The 18,587-nt window shown below is 40.0% G+C and overlaps 1 protein-coding gene across 2 annotated transcripts; it reads right to left on the reverse strand.

Annotated features, from left to right (window-relative positions):
• Positions 1–1,248: 1,248 nt before the first annotated feature.
• LOC121517601 (troponin C, skeletal muscle) lies at positions 1,249–18,210 on the reverse strand. 2 transcript variants are annotated; one of them, XM_041799493.1, is made up of 7 exons: positions 18,097–18,210; positions 14,549–14,593; positions 10,341–10,395; positions 9,976–10,119; positions 7,997–8,111; positions 4,866–5,002; positions 1,249–1,700 (listed from the first exon to the last, which is right to left on the reverse strand). In XM_041799493.1, the coding sequence occupies exons 1-7, from the start codon at positions 18,097–18,099 to the stop codon at positions 1,669–1,671; spliced, it is 531 nt and encodes a 176-aa protein (XP_041655427.1). In that variant the 5' UTR covers positions 18,100–18,210; the 3' UTR covers positions 1,249–1,668. The 2 variants fall into 2 exon arrangements, with proteins under 2 accessions (XP_041655427.1, XP_041655428.1); XM_041799494.1 differs by lacking the exon at positions 14,549–14,593 and having other exon boundaries at positions 18,097–18,201.
• Between the last annotated feature and the right edge of the window lie 377 nt (positions 18,211–18,587).

Genomic DNA, 18,587 nt, shown 5'->3' on the forward strand with positions numbered 1-18,587 from the left:
CCCTCCAGATTTAGTACCGTGAACTTTTAGGGTTCTGGGGCCACTGTGAGCCAATCACACTTTGGAGAGGAAAGCTCTTATTTCTTTAAGTTGCAAGTTGAAGAATGCAGATTTTGATTTTTTTTTAAAAGCACTTTGGTGATTTAGTATATGATGGCAAAACATGAGGGAATGAGGTGCAAAAATGCCAGTTTTTGGGACAGAGCATTTAGTGGAAAAGAAGTTTCAGCAGTTGGTCACTTGGTTGGTTAAAACTGGGTGAATCAGAGGCAATAAGGGCCTAACAAACTGGAAAATAATCTAAATTTGATTGGGGAAAACACTTAAAATGAACATGAGTGCAATATTTTATTGCCTTGACACAACCCTATAACTCTTTACAGTGTGATCTCTTAAAACTATACCGGATAGAAATATACAGGAAGTTAAATAAATAACAGTAAAGTCAAAGATCTTGCAGTTTGCACTCTGCCGATTTCTATCCAGGCCTTGTAAATAAAAGACAGGTAAAGGAGGAGGGAGTCTATGATTTTAAGTGGGTTAAGGGTTTGTGATGATGGCGTTTAAATCTAGGCTTGACACCTAAAACCAGGACACCATCCCACCCTCCCCCACCCTCCTCCTCTTTGCCCACATGCCCCGAATAGCAGGCAGATTTTAGGCTGAGAGAGGGCAGGGTCTTGAGGCAAGACCCTTCACATCCCGGTGCCCCTGCCGCCTGATAAACACGACCTGATGCTCCTTATTTGGTTCCTGAAGGGAGGGTCCGATGGGTGAGACGGAAGAGACAGGAGAAGGAGGATAGGATGCTGAAGAGGGGAACAGCCATGGAGAAAGGGGAGGGATGTTGCTTTTTGAGCAGTTGTGGGGGGCTTCCAGGCTATATACACCAAGGCTGATTTAACTCAACTGCTTTGCAACTGCTTCAACCTCTTACACTGAGCGTCTGCCTGGCTTTGCTTCTTAATCGTGGGGCAATTGATGGGAGATCTCAGCAAGAAGATCAGTGGCAGGGATTTAAATGCTTAGAAAGTTGAAAGAGATAACATGGAGCTGGATGTCTTGTCGTTTCTTTGCATATGACAGGGTTGGGTTAGGGAGGTCAGATTGGTTGTTTATGAACAAATGTGAGCATGTTTGTGTGCACATGGAGGATTAGCTGGTGTTAAATGTGCTCTTTCTTATGTGTCACTGTGTTCAGTCCTTTAAGGGTGGTGTACTATGAGAAATCAGACGAGGTAAGACGTGTCAAGATCAAGGAGAAAGTGGATTTATTTGTAAAGCACAGAACAAGGTGTAAAAGCTTTAGCTCTGAAGAGGAGGGGTCAGACTAGGAAGAAGTGGGTGGTGGGTAAGAGCTAGGTGGTGTAGCATTTCTGAAGAAACAGCAGCTGCCTAGGAGACAGCTGGCAGCTTTGCTAAAGGAGGCGGTCGGGGAAAAGCGCCTTCGTCTTAAAAGGTTTGAACAGATATTTATAGACATCCCCGCCAGGCTCCGAGGTTTCATATGAGAAGGGGGCCAAGGTGGGGGGTGAAACTATTTCTATACTTGTGTCCTTTTTGACGTCTCAGAAGCTAAATCACAGGTTATTTGGATGGGGTTTAACAGCTTTTTGGGTTGGATTCTCTCTGATAAAGGGGTCATGAGGGAATGTAGAGGTGGTGTCATTATTGGACGTTCTCCATCATCTTCAGAAACTCTGGAGAAAAGAAAGAAGACACAAGGAACAGTCAGCAAAAACCAATCATGTCCAGTTTAACTGTCATCCTCTAATCACATAGAAACCCATGTTTAATAAGGAAACTAGCACTGGAAGGATGTGAAGTTTTATCAGTAATTTGTGCTCCTTAAATAGTTAGGAAAAAGAACTAATAGGTTCAGACCTAACAAAAGTTGTGCAATAAACAGCCAAACAAGCAGCATTTATCAGGGGTGGAAGAAGTGCATGGCTTATTGTGCTGTATTAAAGTAAAAGTATGGTTACTGAAGTTAAGATTAACTTAAGAAAATGTTAAAAAAAACTGATCTATAAATTAACTCAAGAAAAAAGTAAAAAGTTTCACATTTAAAGTTAAAAGTGGAGCTGTTAGTGCTGAACAATTTGGGAAAATAATCTAATTGCATTTTTTTTTTCCCAATATTGCAATTGCTGTTTGACATAAAATTATGTTTTTAAGTTCCTCATCTCATTTATATTTCAACAAACACAAGCAAAAATCATTCTATAGCAAAACCAACACAATATTAGATAGATTAAACCTAAACTGTTCTTTCTGTTAGGCTGAGCCTGTAAGATAAGATGACACAACCATGCATGAATCAGAATGAATGACAGCTTTATCTACTTCATCATTTTAATGATTTAACTGATTAATCAAGTTTTTGGTAATTTTTGCATCACTCAGTTTACATACATACATTGAGTTCTCAAATATCTGCGTCAATTTTCTGATATGTGCTCAAAATAGTTAAAGGAAAATCAAGTTTGGACAAAAAACAACCAAATAAACAAAAAAATAACAAAACATAAACAAAAACACAAACAAACAAAAAAAACAAACAAGCAAAAAAAAAAAAAAAAAAAACAGACAAATAAGTCAGATGCCCCATCACAATTTACCAAATGACCCGTACATATCTAACAGGCTGACCCTTGAAGAAAAGTAAATTTGTTCCAGACTTCATAAACCCTTTTTTGTCATCAGTTCAAGCCAAAAGATTTCAAAGGAGGCCGTTTCTGTCATTACATTAATCTATTCAGTGAGTGCTGTGGTTTTTGCAATTTTCCAGTTTTTTACACTATTCTTGCAGCAACAGTGAAGCCATTTAGTAACCTGAACTGTGCTTTTATGACACCTACTGGTAAAACTGATTTATCTCCAAGAAGACACAGCTGAGGGGTTACTGGTCGGGGCTTTTCTATCATCTTTCCAAGTTTTCCCAGCAGCTCTTTCCTAACGGGAAGAACCACAGGGCACTCCCATATAGTGTGTATGAATGTGCCAAACTCCTCCTTACATTTCCATCATTTTCTCTCTTGTGTCAGACTCTGTTACAGTGATCCCTGCTGGGGCTCTTTAGCCCAGATTTCCGCTGGATTGATATTTTTGATGTGAGACACATTTGCACCATGATTGAAGTTATCCACTAAGTTAGAGTTCACACATGTGTCTTAGGTGCTAATAAAGGACACAGTGCATTTTCTTCATCAGTATGCATTACATTGATATGAGGTTGACCTTCTGCTTTGTTCTTGTCAGAAGAGACCCACCTTGCCACAGATTATTTTAAGTTACTGTGAGACATTTAACACTTTCAAAAATGTAGTTTAACTGTATTAAGTGTGGACCACTAAAGGCACTTTTAAAGTGTTGAATTTAAGTTTAATATAAACTGTCAATTTTGATGCACATTTGACTTTATGATAGAGTGTGATTTTACCTGAACAACCAGGCTGCTTCTCTTTTTGTTCTACCCAATAAGGAAGGATCATCTTCTACTGTAAAACTCCTCAGTAGCTATTCAGTACTCTGTACCCAAAGTAAACATTTCTTTTTCCATCTCTGGATAGTTCATATTAGTTTTTGATATATTTGAAGTTTTGTCAGCATAATACAAATAAAAAAGAGAGAAAGTACTAGGTGCATATAAGTTACTTTAGCTACTACTTTTAAGACAACGCTTCTCTCATTTTGTTTGTTTTTTATAATACTATTTTAGATTTTGGTTCAAAATCATTCATTCCTTCATTCAGCATATCCAAAGGTTGACCTACAGCCAGCTAAGCTTACATGATGTTTCAACACCTGGCATGATAAGAGAGTAATTAAAAGTTTCTCATTTTTCAGAGTGCAAAAGTCCTGTAACACGCTTCTTTTCTCAGCAGGTGATGCAATAATGTTGTGCAACATGTCACTTTTAAAAGTAGGACTACACATCGCTGCTTGCCAATCAAGCACAGTAACACCATGGTAAACAGATCGGTTACTGGTAGTTTTGGCACTGTGGAAGGTGCTAAGACCTGCTGGAAAAGAAATCGGCTTGTAAGCAAGCAGGAGCATGAAGTGCTCTTTGTAGATGTCTGTGTTGACTGTAGGCTTGATGAAGACGATGTTAGACCACTTTCTGAATTAAATTACAGAGAAAAATGAACGTTTCTATTATTTATTTTTTGAATTTTTTAGATGCACCTGCAGTCTGCACAAGGAAACTTGTGGGCACGAGATCTCTTGTTTATTTAATAATTATTTTTGGGGCCCTTTGCCTTTATTAAAGAGACAGGACAGTGGAAAGAGCTGGAAACAGGTATGAGAGAGTGGTGAGGGAGTCACAGGACAGACTTGAACCCGACCGACCTTGAGATTGGATGCAACCTAATGACTAGCCCATCTGCACACTGAGCACAAGATCTTGAACTCAAAAGTTTAAGTAATGACCTTATCAGATGGGAACATACATGACCACATGGGGTAATCCTAGTTTGCATCCCAGCCAGGGATTTTGCAGAGTTTGCATGTTCACCTTGTGCACGTGTGGGTGCTCCGGTTTCCTCCCATAGATCAAAAACATGCTCATTACGTTAACTGGTGACTCTAAGTTGGCCATAGGTGTGAGTGTGAGCATGCCTGCTTGTTTGTCTCTGTATGTCGGCCCTACAATTGACTGGTGATCTTGCCCAATGACGGCTGGGATGGGCTCCAACCCCTGCAACCCCGAATGGGATAATTGGTGTAGAAGAGTGACGGATGGACATGAACACAAAGCAGAGGAGGTCACCCACACAACAGCATCTCTGCTCTCTGACAGGATAATATGGCTTTTTGTTTTAAAATCTCCTCTTTTTCTATGTGTGTCATTTACTTACCATCAAAATCAATCTTTCCATCTTTGTTCGTGTCCGATTCTCCGAACATCTCATCGATATCTTCCTCTGTAACTGCTTCTCCAGTAAGATGAAGAATATCTCCAAACTCCTCCCGGTCAATGAAACCATCTCCATTCCTGTGAATGAAGAGAAGATTAAATTCCCTGTTTGAGTATAAAACTTTCATCTGGACCATCCAAGCTCTTGAGCTACATTTTTAACTCTTTCTTAGCTAAATTCTTCAGTAGCTGATGTTGGGCTTTTGTCTAGGGTTAATCACAGCCCTTAAAAAAGCTAGAGTCCGGCCCATGGAGGTTGGCAAAGACATAGCCCATCCTAATTAAAGCACAGCTGACCTCTTATTTAAAGCCTCAAGCCTCATCAGGTCTAGCCTCAGGACCTTTAATGATAAACTGGGGCCCAAATTTATAAAAATTTCAACTGCAGTTTGTGTCTTATGACTGAAGGAAAAAAAAAAAAAGACGGAACAAAACAAACACAGTTTACTTCCAGTTTGGCCATGTTAACCTGTACATACACTATAATGCCAAAAGTATTCACTCACCCATCCAAATAACTGAAATCAGGTGTTCCAATCACTTACATGGCCACAAGTGTATAAAATCATGCATGCAGACTGTTTCTACAAACATTTGTCTCAGGAGCTCAGTGAATTCCAGCGTGGTACTGTGATAGGATGCCAACTGTGCAACAAGTCCAGTTGTGAAATTTCCTCGCTCCTAAATATTCCACAGTCAACTGTCAGTGGTATTATAACAAAGTGGAAGCAATTGGGAATGACAGCAACTCAGCCACAAAGTGGCCACGTAAAACGAGGGAGTGGGGTCAGTGGATGCTGAGGCGCATAGTGCACAGAGGTCGCCAACTTTCTGCAGAGTGGATCACTACAGACCTCCAAACTTCATACGACCTTCAGATTAGCTCAAGAACAGTGTGTAAAGAGCTTCATGGAATGGGTTTCCATGGCCGAGCAGCTGCATCCAAGCCAGACATCACCAAGTGCAATGCAAAGCGTCGAATGCAGTGGTGTAAAGCACGCCACCACAGGACTCTAGAACAGTGGAGACGCATTCTCTGGAGTGGCGAATTGCGCTTCTCCATCTGGCAATCTGATGGACGAGTCTGAGTTTGGCAGTTGCCAGGAGAACGGTACTTGTCTGACTGTATTGTGCCACGTGTAAAGTTTGGTGGAAGGGGGATTATGGTGTGGGGTTGTTTTTCAGGCGCTGGGCTTGGCCCCTTAGTTCCATTGAAAGGGACTCTGAATGCTTCAAGAGATTTTGGACAATTCCATGCTCCCAACTTTGTGGGAACATTGTGGGGATGGCCCCTTCCTGTTCCAACATGACTGTGCACCAGTGCACAAAGCAAGGTCCATAAAGACATGGATGAGAGAGTTTGGTGTGGATGAACTTGACTGGCCTGCACAGAGTCCTAACTTCAACCTGACAGAACACCTTTGGGACAAATTATGGCGGAGACTGAGAGCCATGCCTTCTCGTCCGACATCAGTGTGTGACCTCACAAATGCTTCTGGAAGAATGGTCAAAAATTCCCATAAACATACTCCTAAACCTTGTGGAAAGCCTGAAGAGTTGAAGCTGTTAGAGCTCCAAAGGATGGACTGATGTCACATTAAACCCTGAGGATTAAGAATGGGATGTCATATAAATTCATATGCGAGTTAAGGCAGGTGAGCGAATACTTTTGGCAATATAGTGTAAGTTTTGTATGATGGGCCTTTCACAAACCCACTCCCATATCCTCCATGCCATAAATGTTCCCTCTTCTTTAAGTTCTTGCGGAAGAGTGCCACATAAAATACACGTGTAACACTTGGCTGTGTTTGGAAAATGCTCTAAATAACTTAAAACACTAATACAGCTATCTATAAAGACAAAAAAAGATATATGGAAGAAAGATGAAGAAAAGCCATCTTAAAGATGTCCCAACCAGAAAATGTCATCACTGATGGTGGATTCTGGATCTTTCTCCATGCTGGACCCACTGTGGGGTGAATGCAGTGAGTCTGCAACGTCACGTCCCTCACACTGACTTAAGTTTTCTATTATTAGTGCTGTGAAATGAAACCATGGCTACAAAAGTTACAACAAGTGCTGTTTTCTCTGGAGAGAGGGAAGTTTATCCCATAGCTTACTTGTGTATTTTTAGCAGACATCTTAATGAGGAGCGCTTCATTCAGCTGTGAGGGTGATTAGAGCAGAGTTACTCTGTGTGACAGAGAGGGAGGACTGACTGTCAGTTTACGTGTTTCTGCTGCCCTCCAGTGGCTAAATAAGAGTTATGTCATTCTGTAGCAGCAGTTAAACTTGTGTTTGCTATTATAACTGTGGCTCATGTGGGGAGTAAGATTAGTATCAAATGCACAATAAAGGGTTGTTCTTATACAGCACTGACCCCTGGGGCTGGGGCTGGGGCTGGGGCTGGGGCTGGGGCTGGGGGGGGGGGCACCAAAGACCCCAGGGGGGGTGCGGACCTTATCTGCTATGACACTGTCAAAATTAAAATGTTTGTTTTAGGGAAAACTTAAAAAATGAAGAGAATGCATTAATTTTTGAGCAAAAAAGTCAAAATTTGCAGAAAAAAATTCAAACATTTTTGAGATTTTAAAGTTGTATAAATACAAAATATCAAACTCAGAATTTCAGGTATTAAAAGAACTGAAATTTACAAAAATAACTTGAAAACTCCAGTTTTAAAAAGTTTAAAATTTTGAAACTCAAAAAGTCAAGTTGTTCAAATTTACTGCCATGCAATTGTAAAAAATGTTCAGAAAAACAAACTGAAAACAGTAGTTGGATTTTTGACTTTAGGATTTTAAAAATTCTATGATTACAACTTAAAAGTTAAAAAAAAAAAGTATATTTTTTTTCATATAAATTTCAGACTTTATGATCTCAAGAATTTTTAGTTTTTTCTTGAAAATTAAAAGATCCTTCATCTTTTATTTATTTATTTTTATTTGTTTGTACGTTGTACTCTGCTTTTCTTAGATATGAGTAGGGGGCCCTAAGGAAAAAGGTGGGGAGCTACTTTTATAAAGTGTTTCCCAGTGGGGATTGTATTTGTCTCTCTATTGTAGAACATACTTGTCAAAAATGCGGAAACACTCTGAAAGCTCTTCTTCACTCTTCCCGGCCTGGTCCTCCTTTAACTGTTGCACCATCATGACCAAGAACTCCTCGAAGTCGATGGTACCGCTGCCTGAGGAGAGGAAGAGGAGAAGAAGTGAGGAAAGAGAGAAGCGAAGAGATGGAAAGGGAGCTGACTACAGATTTTTTTTTAAATTAAGATTTGGATAATCATGACCTGGATTACTTACACTGATATTTTATTAGATTAGAACTATAGATCAGAGACACAGACGCTTCATTATTATGTATACATATAACATAAAAATGTGTAAATCAGAAAACAGTCATTACAACAAATACTGTTCTTGCAAAAAAAATTACAACATTTACATTTGTTCTATCTGATATTAGATTGTTAGAACTTAAATCTTTATTAGTAAAAGACATCAGATAATCATACTGACTGACTTTTGCAGTTTGCATCAGGATGCCTGATTGCAGTAATTTTACAAATTAGACCATGTGACAGCTGTGGGCCACAGGAACATTCAAGTTTCTTGAACAGAAGTTCCTGAAAGCCGAAATTCCAGGTACTTTTGGTACCTGGCCATTTAAAAGCTAATGATCTTGGTGGAGTCATTGGCAGAGTAATTGACCTACTGTAGTAGCCAATAAGAAATGCCTTACCCACCATACTTCCTGGGCCTATGAAAAGTAGTACCCCCTGAGCCAAGACTCGTCAAGAAGTGGATTATTTTTACTCCACAAGTAAATTTAGACCTTGGTACCTGGGATGGAAAAAGCACAGTTCCTCAAAGTTAAAGTTCCAGTGGTCAAAAAGCACTTTCATCTCCTATTTGTAGGGCCGTAAGGAGGATCATCTTGCTTTGGATCTATGGCTGATCCACCTTAAAATTTTAAAATCAATGCCAGCCAGATGTTAACCATTACCTAATTCAAAATCATCATTGCAATATCCTAACAAATAACTGTCATCTTGCATTCTGATTGCTGTAAAATGGTATTTATCTATGTAACACTGTAGTTTCTAAGTTTTCAGGTCAGAATGTTAAAAGCAGTTCTTGTGCTATTGGGCCAAAGACAACCACACGTTCATTCTTTGCCTGATCCTCTACATTGGTGCTCTGCAATTACACAGAAAAAAATCATCCATAACATAAAGAAATTCAACAACAATCACACCTAAGATATCATCACTAAATGTGAATCTCAAAAGAAAAATATCAACAAATCGTTTACTCCTCTTTAGTAAATTTCACATATTTAAACCAACATGTTGTGTGTCCTTCCCAGGCCTGCTGCTCCCTATATACAGACCACACACTGTGTGTAGGGCCTCATCATCATGTAGCTTAGAATTGCTGCTTATCTCAGCCTAAATTACAAATAATGAAGACATGCAATGTAACAATGTCTTTTAGCAGATGCTTTAATACAAAGTGACGTACATCTGGGAGGGCTGCCCAGCATTGTAGAGGGCTTTATGCAGGGGGCCGTTGTACCAGAGTCTAATCTAATCTAATCTACCTGGAGTGAAATAAGTTACAATCAATTATAGCTGTCTTACTGTCTGTGTTGTTTTTTAATGCTTTACTGGCTGTCCTTACTGAAAAAAGTAAAATCGGCCTTATAAATTGGTAGCATTGATATTGACAGAACAGAGCATGCACCAAGCTGGTAAGATCCAATGAGTGTAGTTATGGAGCTCTGTATGAAAATAAAGGATCCTGATTGTGCAGCTTTACTTTTAATCTGACCAAAAGTCTAAAATATCAACTTGAATGTTCAGTGAAACATGAAGGCTGCAGGGAAGGCTGTTATTAAAAAGCCAAGGTGAGAAAAATGTTTGATTCCACCTTTTCTGCATTAAGAAAATAATTTGAGAAATAACCCTTTAAATGAATAAAGAGTTTCAATTTAGCAAGCAGGCCTTCACTGATTTTTTCTTTTATTTTTTGACAACAAAATCTCACCATCCTCATCCACCTCCTCAATGATGGCGTCCAACTCCTCTCTGGATGGGTTCTGACCCAGCATTCTCATCACGGTGCCCAACTCTTTGGTGCTGATGTCACCGCCACCGTCTGTGTCAAACATGTCGAAGGCAGCTTTGAACTCTGGACACAGAGGGAAACAGGTTAAGATGGCACAATTTTCAGTAAAAACAAAACAAAAAAGGCAGTAAAACAGGTGCAGATTCCTGCTATTTACAATTTCCAGCACTAACATTTCTGGAAATTTCCATAATTTCTTTTTACCATTTCTAGCAGCTTTTAAGGCCTGAATAATGGGCTATTTTTTTCTAAACCAGGTTGCATTTGCAAACTTGCAAACTGACCTGCAATCATCTCCTCCGTCAGGAAGGAGCGGGCATCGCTTTGTGCATCAGTGGGCTTTAAAGAGGAGAAAAAGAAAGGTAGAACAGGTAGAGATGGAAAAAAGAAAAGAAAGGTTACTGTTTTCACATGTGATCACCTTCCCTGCAAAACAATGTCTGAAAATCTCAGCACATTACCAACACCGGATTTCACAAGTGATGAGAGGAGCTGAGAGAAAGAATAATCTTAACATCTGCAAAATCATATAAATGTAGAGTCGGTTTTACAGTATCACCAGTAGGCAAGGACGCTCAGCTGCTCAGGGCCTCTGACTCCTAGGGGGCCTTAAGATCATTATTAGGGTGGCCAAAAGGTATAGCTGGGACCCAGAAAGGACCTTTGAATGGTTAGCAAGCAAGACATGAATTTACATCAACTCAAGTTGATCAGATCAGCAATGTTGGTGCTAACCTTGTGGTTAAATTTGCTCACATTTTCCACAGGCTCAGAGGCTCAGATTAGATCTTTGCTCTAATTTATAAAGAATTTGTTACCAAGTTAAGAGTAAGTTTACCAAGCGTTGTGGTCAAATGGTGAGCCAGCTCCCTCCTTTACTTTACCACCTTTGTTGACTTTTTGAAGGTCCTGGCATAGCAGAACATAATAAAAAGGACAAGTTTAACATCATAATATATAAAATTATATATGATTAAATGTGTATTACTGTACATTAAAATGGCATGCAATTAAAATGTATAGACAAACAGATTTTACACTAATAGTGAGACCATAATTTTATTCCTGTATGTTACACCTGACCTCATATATATATAGATGTGTTCGGTTTTATGATGCTCTTCTAAGAGCTGATGAGCAAGTACTTTTGGATATTTGGGTATCTGTACTGAGTTGGCCCATGTCTTTGTTATGAGAAAAGAGATGCTTACAGTATTTTGTTCACTTTCTAGGATTATAGGGCTCATACTGGTCTTTGCCTGTAGCTTCAAAATGACCAGAACCACCCCTGGCTGCAGTCACACTTACAGACAAGCATCAGACAATTTGTGGTTTCCAGCAGGAATGTAGGTTTCTGAATATTTCATTTCACTTCACAAAGAGTAAAGATGATTGATGGATGATGGATGCACGGATGGATGGATGGATGGATGCTGGATGGATGGATGGAAGTTGCTTTTGATAATTTTTGTGTTACAAAAGGATGTTGAAAAATTACAAGTGGGAGCTTTCAGATTAATCACATTTTCATTTTAGTAGTGTGATAGGGTTTCTGCCACCACAAAAGGACAGTCCCTCAAAATCCCTTATCAACTGCATAGATGGGTGTTTATGGGAAGGATTCACATCAGCCACTTCAGCTTTCGCAGGTCATTGTATACATTGCCACCCATTGGCCAACCTTAGTAAGGATAAAAAAAATCCCTCAAAATCAAGATGGTGAAAAACAGATGTAAAGACTGACATCCAACAAAGTCAACTTGAGAAGAAAGTCTGATGATGACCAGACAGTTATCAAGACTATGATCCCTGTATAGAAGTTTTCTTTAGATGGCTAAAGACATGTATGCCCAGATAGGAAAGGAAAGATTCTGCAGTAGAGGATTCATATGGTCAAGACTGAGGAACTTCAAGCTCAGACTTCTCTCCAGTCCTCACTCCAGCTTGAGTTCTCCACAAAGTTAAAGGATGAGAGAGAGAAACACATACAGGAGCTGAGCTGGCAATATAAGTCCATCCCTGATGCAACCGTCCAAGAGCTCCAGCAAGAGGCTGCAGTCTCAGCAGAATCCAGCTGGTCTGCACACTGTTGGATTGAGGAATCCAGAGTCTTGGAAGAAGAAGAAGCTCAAAAGTCCTCGGTCTGATCCCTTTAACACCTCCTTTAACACCAACTAACACACACGCTTCCAGTTGTGAGATGACTGAGTCTACTGAGTGGGTGGTCCAAATGAGAAATAAAAAAAGGTTTAAGTTGTATTTAAATGGTTCATTTGATGATAATTATTGGTTATGTTTAATTTTTAAAAGATTTTGATGCCAATTAAGGGATTTTTAATGTATTCCTATTTAAAGTACAGTAAAGTACAGTAGTTAAGACTGGCATTTTTCAACCTTTTTTACTGTCACCTTTTCAAAATTTCCCTCAGAGCAATAAAAACTATTGTTTTTCTACAGAAATGGCTATGTTGGCCTTTAGAAATATACTCTGATGTTTTAGAGCACACCTGCTGAACTGGGGGAAAAAACTGCATGGTTTGTGTTCGTACTGTCGTACTCTCATTAATTAGCTAACCCTGATGCTGACATACTGTATGTGAGGAAAAAGGGCACATGAAGACCAGCTTGATAATTTATGCTGGGATTGTTAATAATCTGCATATCCATTGTAATTGACCACTGAAATTAATTTAATGACTGTCCTAGATTGGACCTCAGACAATATCAAACACGACAAAAACATAAAGACAGAGCAGGTTTTAAAGCATTTTTAAGAGTTTTGTTGACATTCTGGCACATTTTATATGCTGCCTACTAGGGCTTTGTGACTCACTTATCGGTCCTAATCCATCTGTAGAGTTCTTCTGGTTTAGATCATTTCCAAGACTGTGTGGGCATGTCAGCTCACCTTTTGATTGTCAGACAGTCATGGGAAGTTCCAATATTACCGTAATAACCCAAATAGACGTTGAATATCTTTTAGATGCCATTAAGTCTTAGATCAGTCACAGATCTAAGACTTAACCTCAGACTGATGCTGCAGCTGTGTGTTACAGCTCTTCATGAGCAGCAGAGTTGCTTTAAAGGTGCGGTGTGTAAAACTGGGGAATACTAGCAACATCAAACCGTCTGATTCTAGATTGGGGTGCTCTCTTCTGTGGCAGAAGAGTGGCAACTAGTAAAGTTTAAAAACTGGGTTTCTGTTATTTGGTCCCTTATGCAGTAATGTAGAGACATGCAGAAATCCAACTTGGTGGACTCTGTGGAGGGGACCCTCCCAATGTATGACTTAACGGCTTCTTCCTAGTAAATAAAAATAAGGCAGTTGTATACATTCAAGCGAATAAAACACTAATTTAGACAGTCATTTTCATATATCTTATGATTAATTTTTTACCAAGTTTGTTCCGCTAAATGCAACTAGGCTCAATATTACACACTGCACCTTTAAAGCTAACAAACTACATGAATTAAGCTAAATTTTACATGATTGCATATTCATACCCAGTCATCAAATGTTCGTCCCAAGAATGAGGGTTGGAAACAATTCACTCTGTTGTAGTGTGAAATAATCAAAGGTGTATGCAGGACGTCCCACATCCAGGTCAGAATAACTTTTAGGGCCTGGGAAGTTAGTTCTTCCTTTACTTTAGCCTGCCTTCTACAAAACCCCTCCTCATTGTGGGACAGGTCAAAGATAAAGCTAATTAACTTGGTCAGTAACACTTTTCATTCAGACAGTACCAAAATAAAGAAATCAGGAGGACCGCTAGGTAGGAGCACTACAAATAAAATAGGAAAAGACAGGGACATCAGGAAGGCTGAAAACTTGAGATTAAAGAAAAAATAGTTAATTTCCTTACTTAAATCAGAGAGGTACAGGCAACAAGACCAGCTCAGCTAGCAGATGTATCTCTTCACCTGTAGGTGGAACAGCTCATGTAAGCACTGCTAAAGCCGGGCATACACTGTGCAATTTCCAGCCAACGCTATAACAGCCGTAGAGGAATGTCAGCTCACATCGTGCACGATTCATGTGCTCACACTTTACATTCCAACAGGGATGAGTGTTCACATATGCCAGTACAGTTCCCTTTGAAAAAGTCTTACACATGGAGGCTGGAGTCTTGAAGTCAGATCTGTCGTCCTGTTTTCATGCTTCAAATAGCTACAAACAGCGACAAAATGCTCTTACCATCTCCCTCTCTCAAACACACAAACAGCATGACCAGCAAACACAACTAGCAGCTAAATTATAAATATTCCTTGTCAGCTGGAGATCCGCAGGTCGGCCTTTTTCTGCTTCTTTATTTCCTTCATCATGGTTGGGAGGGAAGCAGATAGGCATTCCTGATAGGCATTCAATGTGGTTTCAGAAGCTATCCAACAGTTTGCAAAGGAGCTGGGGATCATGTTTGTGGCTCTGTCGTCACTGTGCTAGCATGTGCAGACATACAATCAAAATATTAAACATGCCAGAAATCCATCTGACCATATGCGGGGCGCTGGCTGGGCTGTTTTCAGTCGTCGTGTCCCCCTGTACACAGCAAGACAAACGATGAACAATCAGGAAAGTCAACACAGCTTCCATGTGAGTCATGCGACTCAAAATTCGTCTGAATCGTCAGTGTACGCCCAGCTTAAAGGGAACCTGGGCAGAGAGAATCTCCAAGCAGCAGAGTGCAACAGCAGATCGGCCCCTGCTCCTGAAATGAAACCACTGAGGGAATCGATGGGTCCCAGTCACCTGGGACTTGAAGTAGCCTCTGCTCAACACCGCTGATGCTCTCTGGAGATAGCCTGTTGATGATGTGTTTTCATAATGTGACATATTACTGAGTATCTTTATCATGAAACAGTATAAATTCTGGGTTTTTGCTTGGCAGCAGATATCCAGATGAGTGCTTGAAGTTGTTGCCTAAGGGTACATTGTTGTGTTATTCTAGCCTTGCCAACAACTCTGATTTGACAAGACTAACATGTCAGAAATTTTCTTGCATCTTCTGTCTGGTTTGATACCTCGACCTGACAACTGCATGTACTGTAACCTGATGCTGACCAATGGAACAGCATTTGCTCCCTACACAATGGCATGAAACATATCTGTGTATCTTCATTCACCACCACATCATACAATTCCCCAAACCTGATCTATCGGCCCTCTTGGGGACTTTCTGTTTACATACAGCGAAGCTAGCATAGCTTGGGCCAACAACACCTTCTAAAAATAAAATGAAACATGCCCCGTGTTTGAATAAGGCTTGCACTTGACTGTTTTGTAGTTTTCAGTGTTGACACTAGGTGGTGCTGCTTTGGTATTTCTGTAAACAAACATTTTGACTAGAAGGACTTGTTGACGGGCCTTTTTGTGACTAAACTGAGGCAACAATGATGGTAAACATACAGATTATCAAAATAAGAACAACTCATAAAGCTGTCATGAATAAAGACAAAGAAATTACAGCAGCAAATAGCAGCACACGTCATGCTTATTTGCACCAATATCTTCTCCATCACAAGGTACAATTTACAAAGTGTATCATGCTCTTCAAGCACGAAACTCCTATAAAGTTTTGCACCTTGATATAAAGTATGTTTGCTCTTGTTTTGAGTCTGAACCCGTCGCTTCTCCCCTCTGTGCTCCATCATACAAGACTCCTCAAGACTTTTGTCTCCTTTCATCTGGCTTGACGAAGTGCTAGAGGGTCTGTAGGACTGAACAGTTTGTGATATTGATCACCAGCACAATGGGTAAATCTGTAGAACTTTGGGGAAAAAAACACTGTTCATACCTCAATGTACGATAACTGCGGTGTACAGATTTCCTCATTTATTCCTTATGGCTGTCCCCAACTTCCTGACCCCCAGTGGACATTCAGGATCACGTGATAGCAAACAATCTATCTACCTTTTCAGCCATTAATGGAAAACTATGATTTAGGCTTTTTTTGTCTTGTTTTACTAACATCAGTACTCTAGAAGTGAGATCTATAGAAGTGGCCACTCTTCCTTAAATTTCTGTTTGAACACCCCTGCTCTAGACATGTCTGATACAGTAACATAGAGGAACATAGGCTTGATTGCTTGATGTGTTTTGTGCCCTGAACTTTGACTGGAAGGCAGCGACTGCCTGAAAGGCACGTCCCGCCCTCCAACAGCCATGACCTTAACCTCTTATCCAATCACCTGTCACTATATCAAGCAAGCTTGCCACGTCCCTGGACAATGATTCTAGCTTGCTTACTAGCTTCTATACTAGGCATAAGTTTGTTAGTATTAGCTTCCTTCAGTCATCTTAGATGCCTTCTAGGATGCTTGAAATGCTCTATAAGCCTAGCTGACTTGATTTTGGTTGTTTTAATCTATGATGTTTTTCAAATTTGACTTAAGGCCGTTTTTTTGCGTTCAAAATTTTCGCACGTTAAAGAATAGAATTGATCTCATGTTGTTCTAAATATGTTTGCACACTGATGCCGAAACGTCATTATTTTTTTTTGAACAGGTTAGACTTTTTGCGAATTTTCTCATCAGTCCAACTCATTTAGATGGTGATTGGTTATTCAGAACAGTGTCAGCTGCTTCCTTCTCGCTCGTTCGCTCACCCCCTCCTTCTCTCTCTCCCTCTCTCTACCAGGACGTCACCGTGGTCAGTTCGTTGAACCACAGTAATACATCAGATAAAAGCATCAGTTTGTTCTCACAGATCAGGCTACCAAAGTATAATTTATTTTGGAAGGGCATTTGATTGTATAGAAATCAAGAAAACTGCCAGCTTCACACATTTTTCGTTTCTGGACAGAAACCATAAAACGAATAATCTTTGCCATTTTTCCTTTTTTGATTTTTGAATCAAAATGGTAAAACGAGCAACAACATACCTTGAAAAAAACAGTTGAATTTTCTTAACTGTTTTTACAGATTAGGGATCTGAAAAATGCATCTGAAAATAACAGACTCTCTGCAATGTCTTTAAGATAGCTGATATCAACAAGGCCTAGGCCTGATATAGAAGTTAGCAAGCAAGCTAGCAGTTGTCTGAGGAGCAAGCTCCCTCAATACAATGGTGACTGATGATTGGATGAAAGGCTTAGCTCATGACTTCATCTGACTGGAAGGCAGGACTTACCTTCCAGGCAGCTGCTGCCTTCCAGTCAGAGTTGAGGGCACAAAACACCATTCAGGAGAGTGATTTATTCTCAAAACGCTCTCTTCCTCCTTCAGTCTTCTTCTTTGGATCAATATAATCTCATCTTTTCTTCGTTGTTAGTTAAAATTTTGGTTTGAAACAGCACGAATCTGACTTAAATTTTGTTCTAGCTTTCTACCAGGACCAAAACTATGAGCTTTGAAAGCACAGCAAAAACAACCAGTACTAAAATCTTCCTATATCCTCCTGTAATCATTGCATAGGCCCCTAAGCCATGACATGCAAGGATGCCAGACCAAACAATACCAATATGGAAACATATGGAAGCTCTAGCATTGGTTCCACTCATTAGCTCACTTCAGAGCTATTTTTAAGGTGAGACTTGGGAGAGGATTTGAAAGGGATTTTCTCAAGGTTAATTTCCAAACTTAGGACATTCAGTAAAGGCGGAATGTCGTCTCACTTTACTCAGCTGTGTGCTTTCTATCTTTAGTGTTGCTCCCTTCAATCTTAATATCAATCTTATAGAGTTCAAAGTGATGAGCACAAAAGCAACATAAGCTCTTATTTAGCTGTAGAAAAGGCAAAAATCAGACAAAGAAAACACTTATATTGGTTTCCCCAGGTTTCCAAAAACACAAAAAGGATTTCCATGAGAAGAAACAGCACTTAAATGAATCCACCTGATAATCCAGCTGTGCTACAGATGAGAACTTGCTGGTTGACTTGGCTGAGCAGAAGTTTATCCATCAAACAATAATATATCCATCTTCTCCCAATCTGGATTTTATCCTTATGATAAAACAAAAGGAAATCCTCAAAGATAAAACCAAAACTTGCTCTGTTAAGTAAAGTTTCCCCTATTCATTTATCGTTTGTTTTCAGGTTCTTACCATGTTGGCTGGCTGTGCTGAACGACAGGCACCAGGAGAGTCAACAGATGTCTGGGATATAAAGTCTCCCTTCTACAAAGTCCAGGTAGCACACTGGCTTCCCTCCCCTCCATAAGTACCCTCTCATCCTGCTTGGCTTTTACTGAAAATGATCAGGATTGGGTATGAGGCAGCCAATCAAATCAAACTTCAGCGTGTGCGCTCTCACAATGTCCCACTGGACATCCCCTTGTTTGGCACGCTCTCCAATCCCCCATATTTAGAGAATAGACAAGCCCGGTGACATCTCTGAGAAAAATAAAAAAGGAAACAACGCAGGCATCGGGCAGCTGGAGGTTATTTTGGCAGAGGATCAACTGGGCATTTCAGTGCAGATGGACACCTGATTTCACGTACTGGACAAAAACCAAAACACTTGCACGCTCACAGACATCATATGCACAACCGTACACCGGCAGATTAACACCTCCCTGCATGCACAGATTCTGTTC

Source organism: Cheilinus undulatus, linkage group 11 (genome assembly GCF_018320785.1).
Source record: "Cheilinus undulatus linkage group 11, ASM1832078v1, whole genome shotgun sequence".
Lineage (NCBI taxonomy): Eukaryota > Metazoa > Chordata > Actinopteri > Labriformes > Labridae > Cheilinus > Cheilinus undulatus.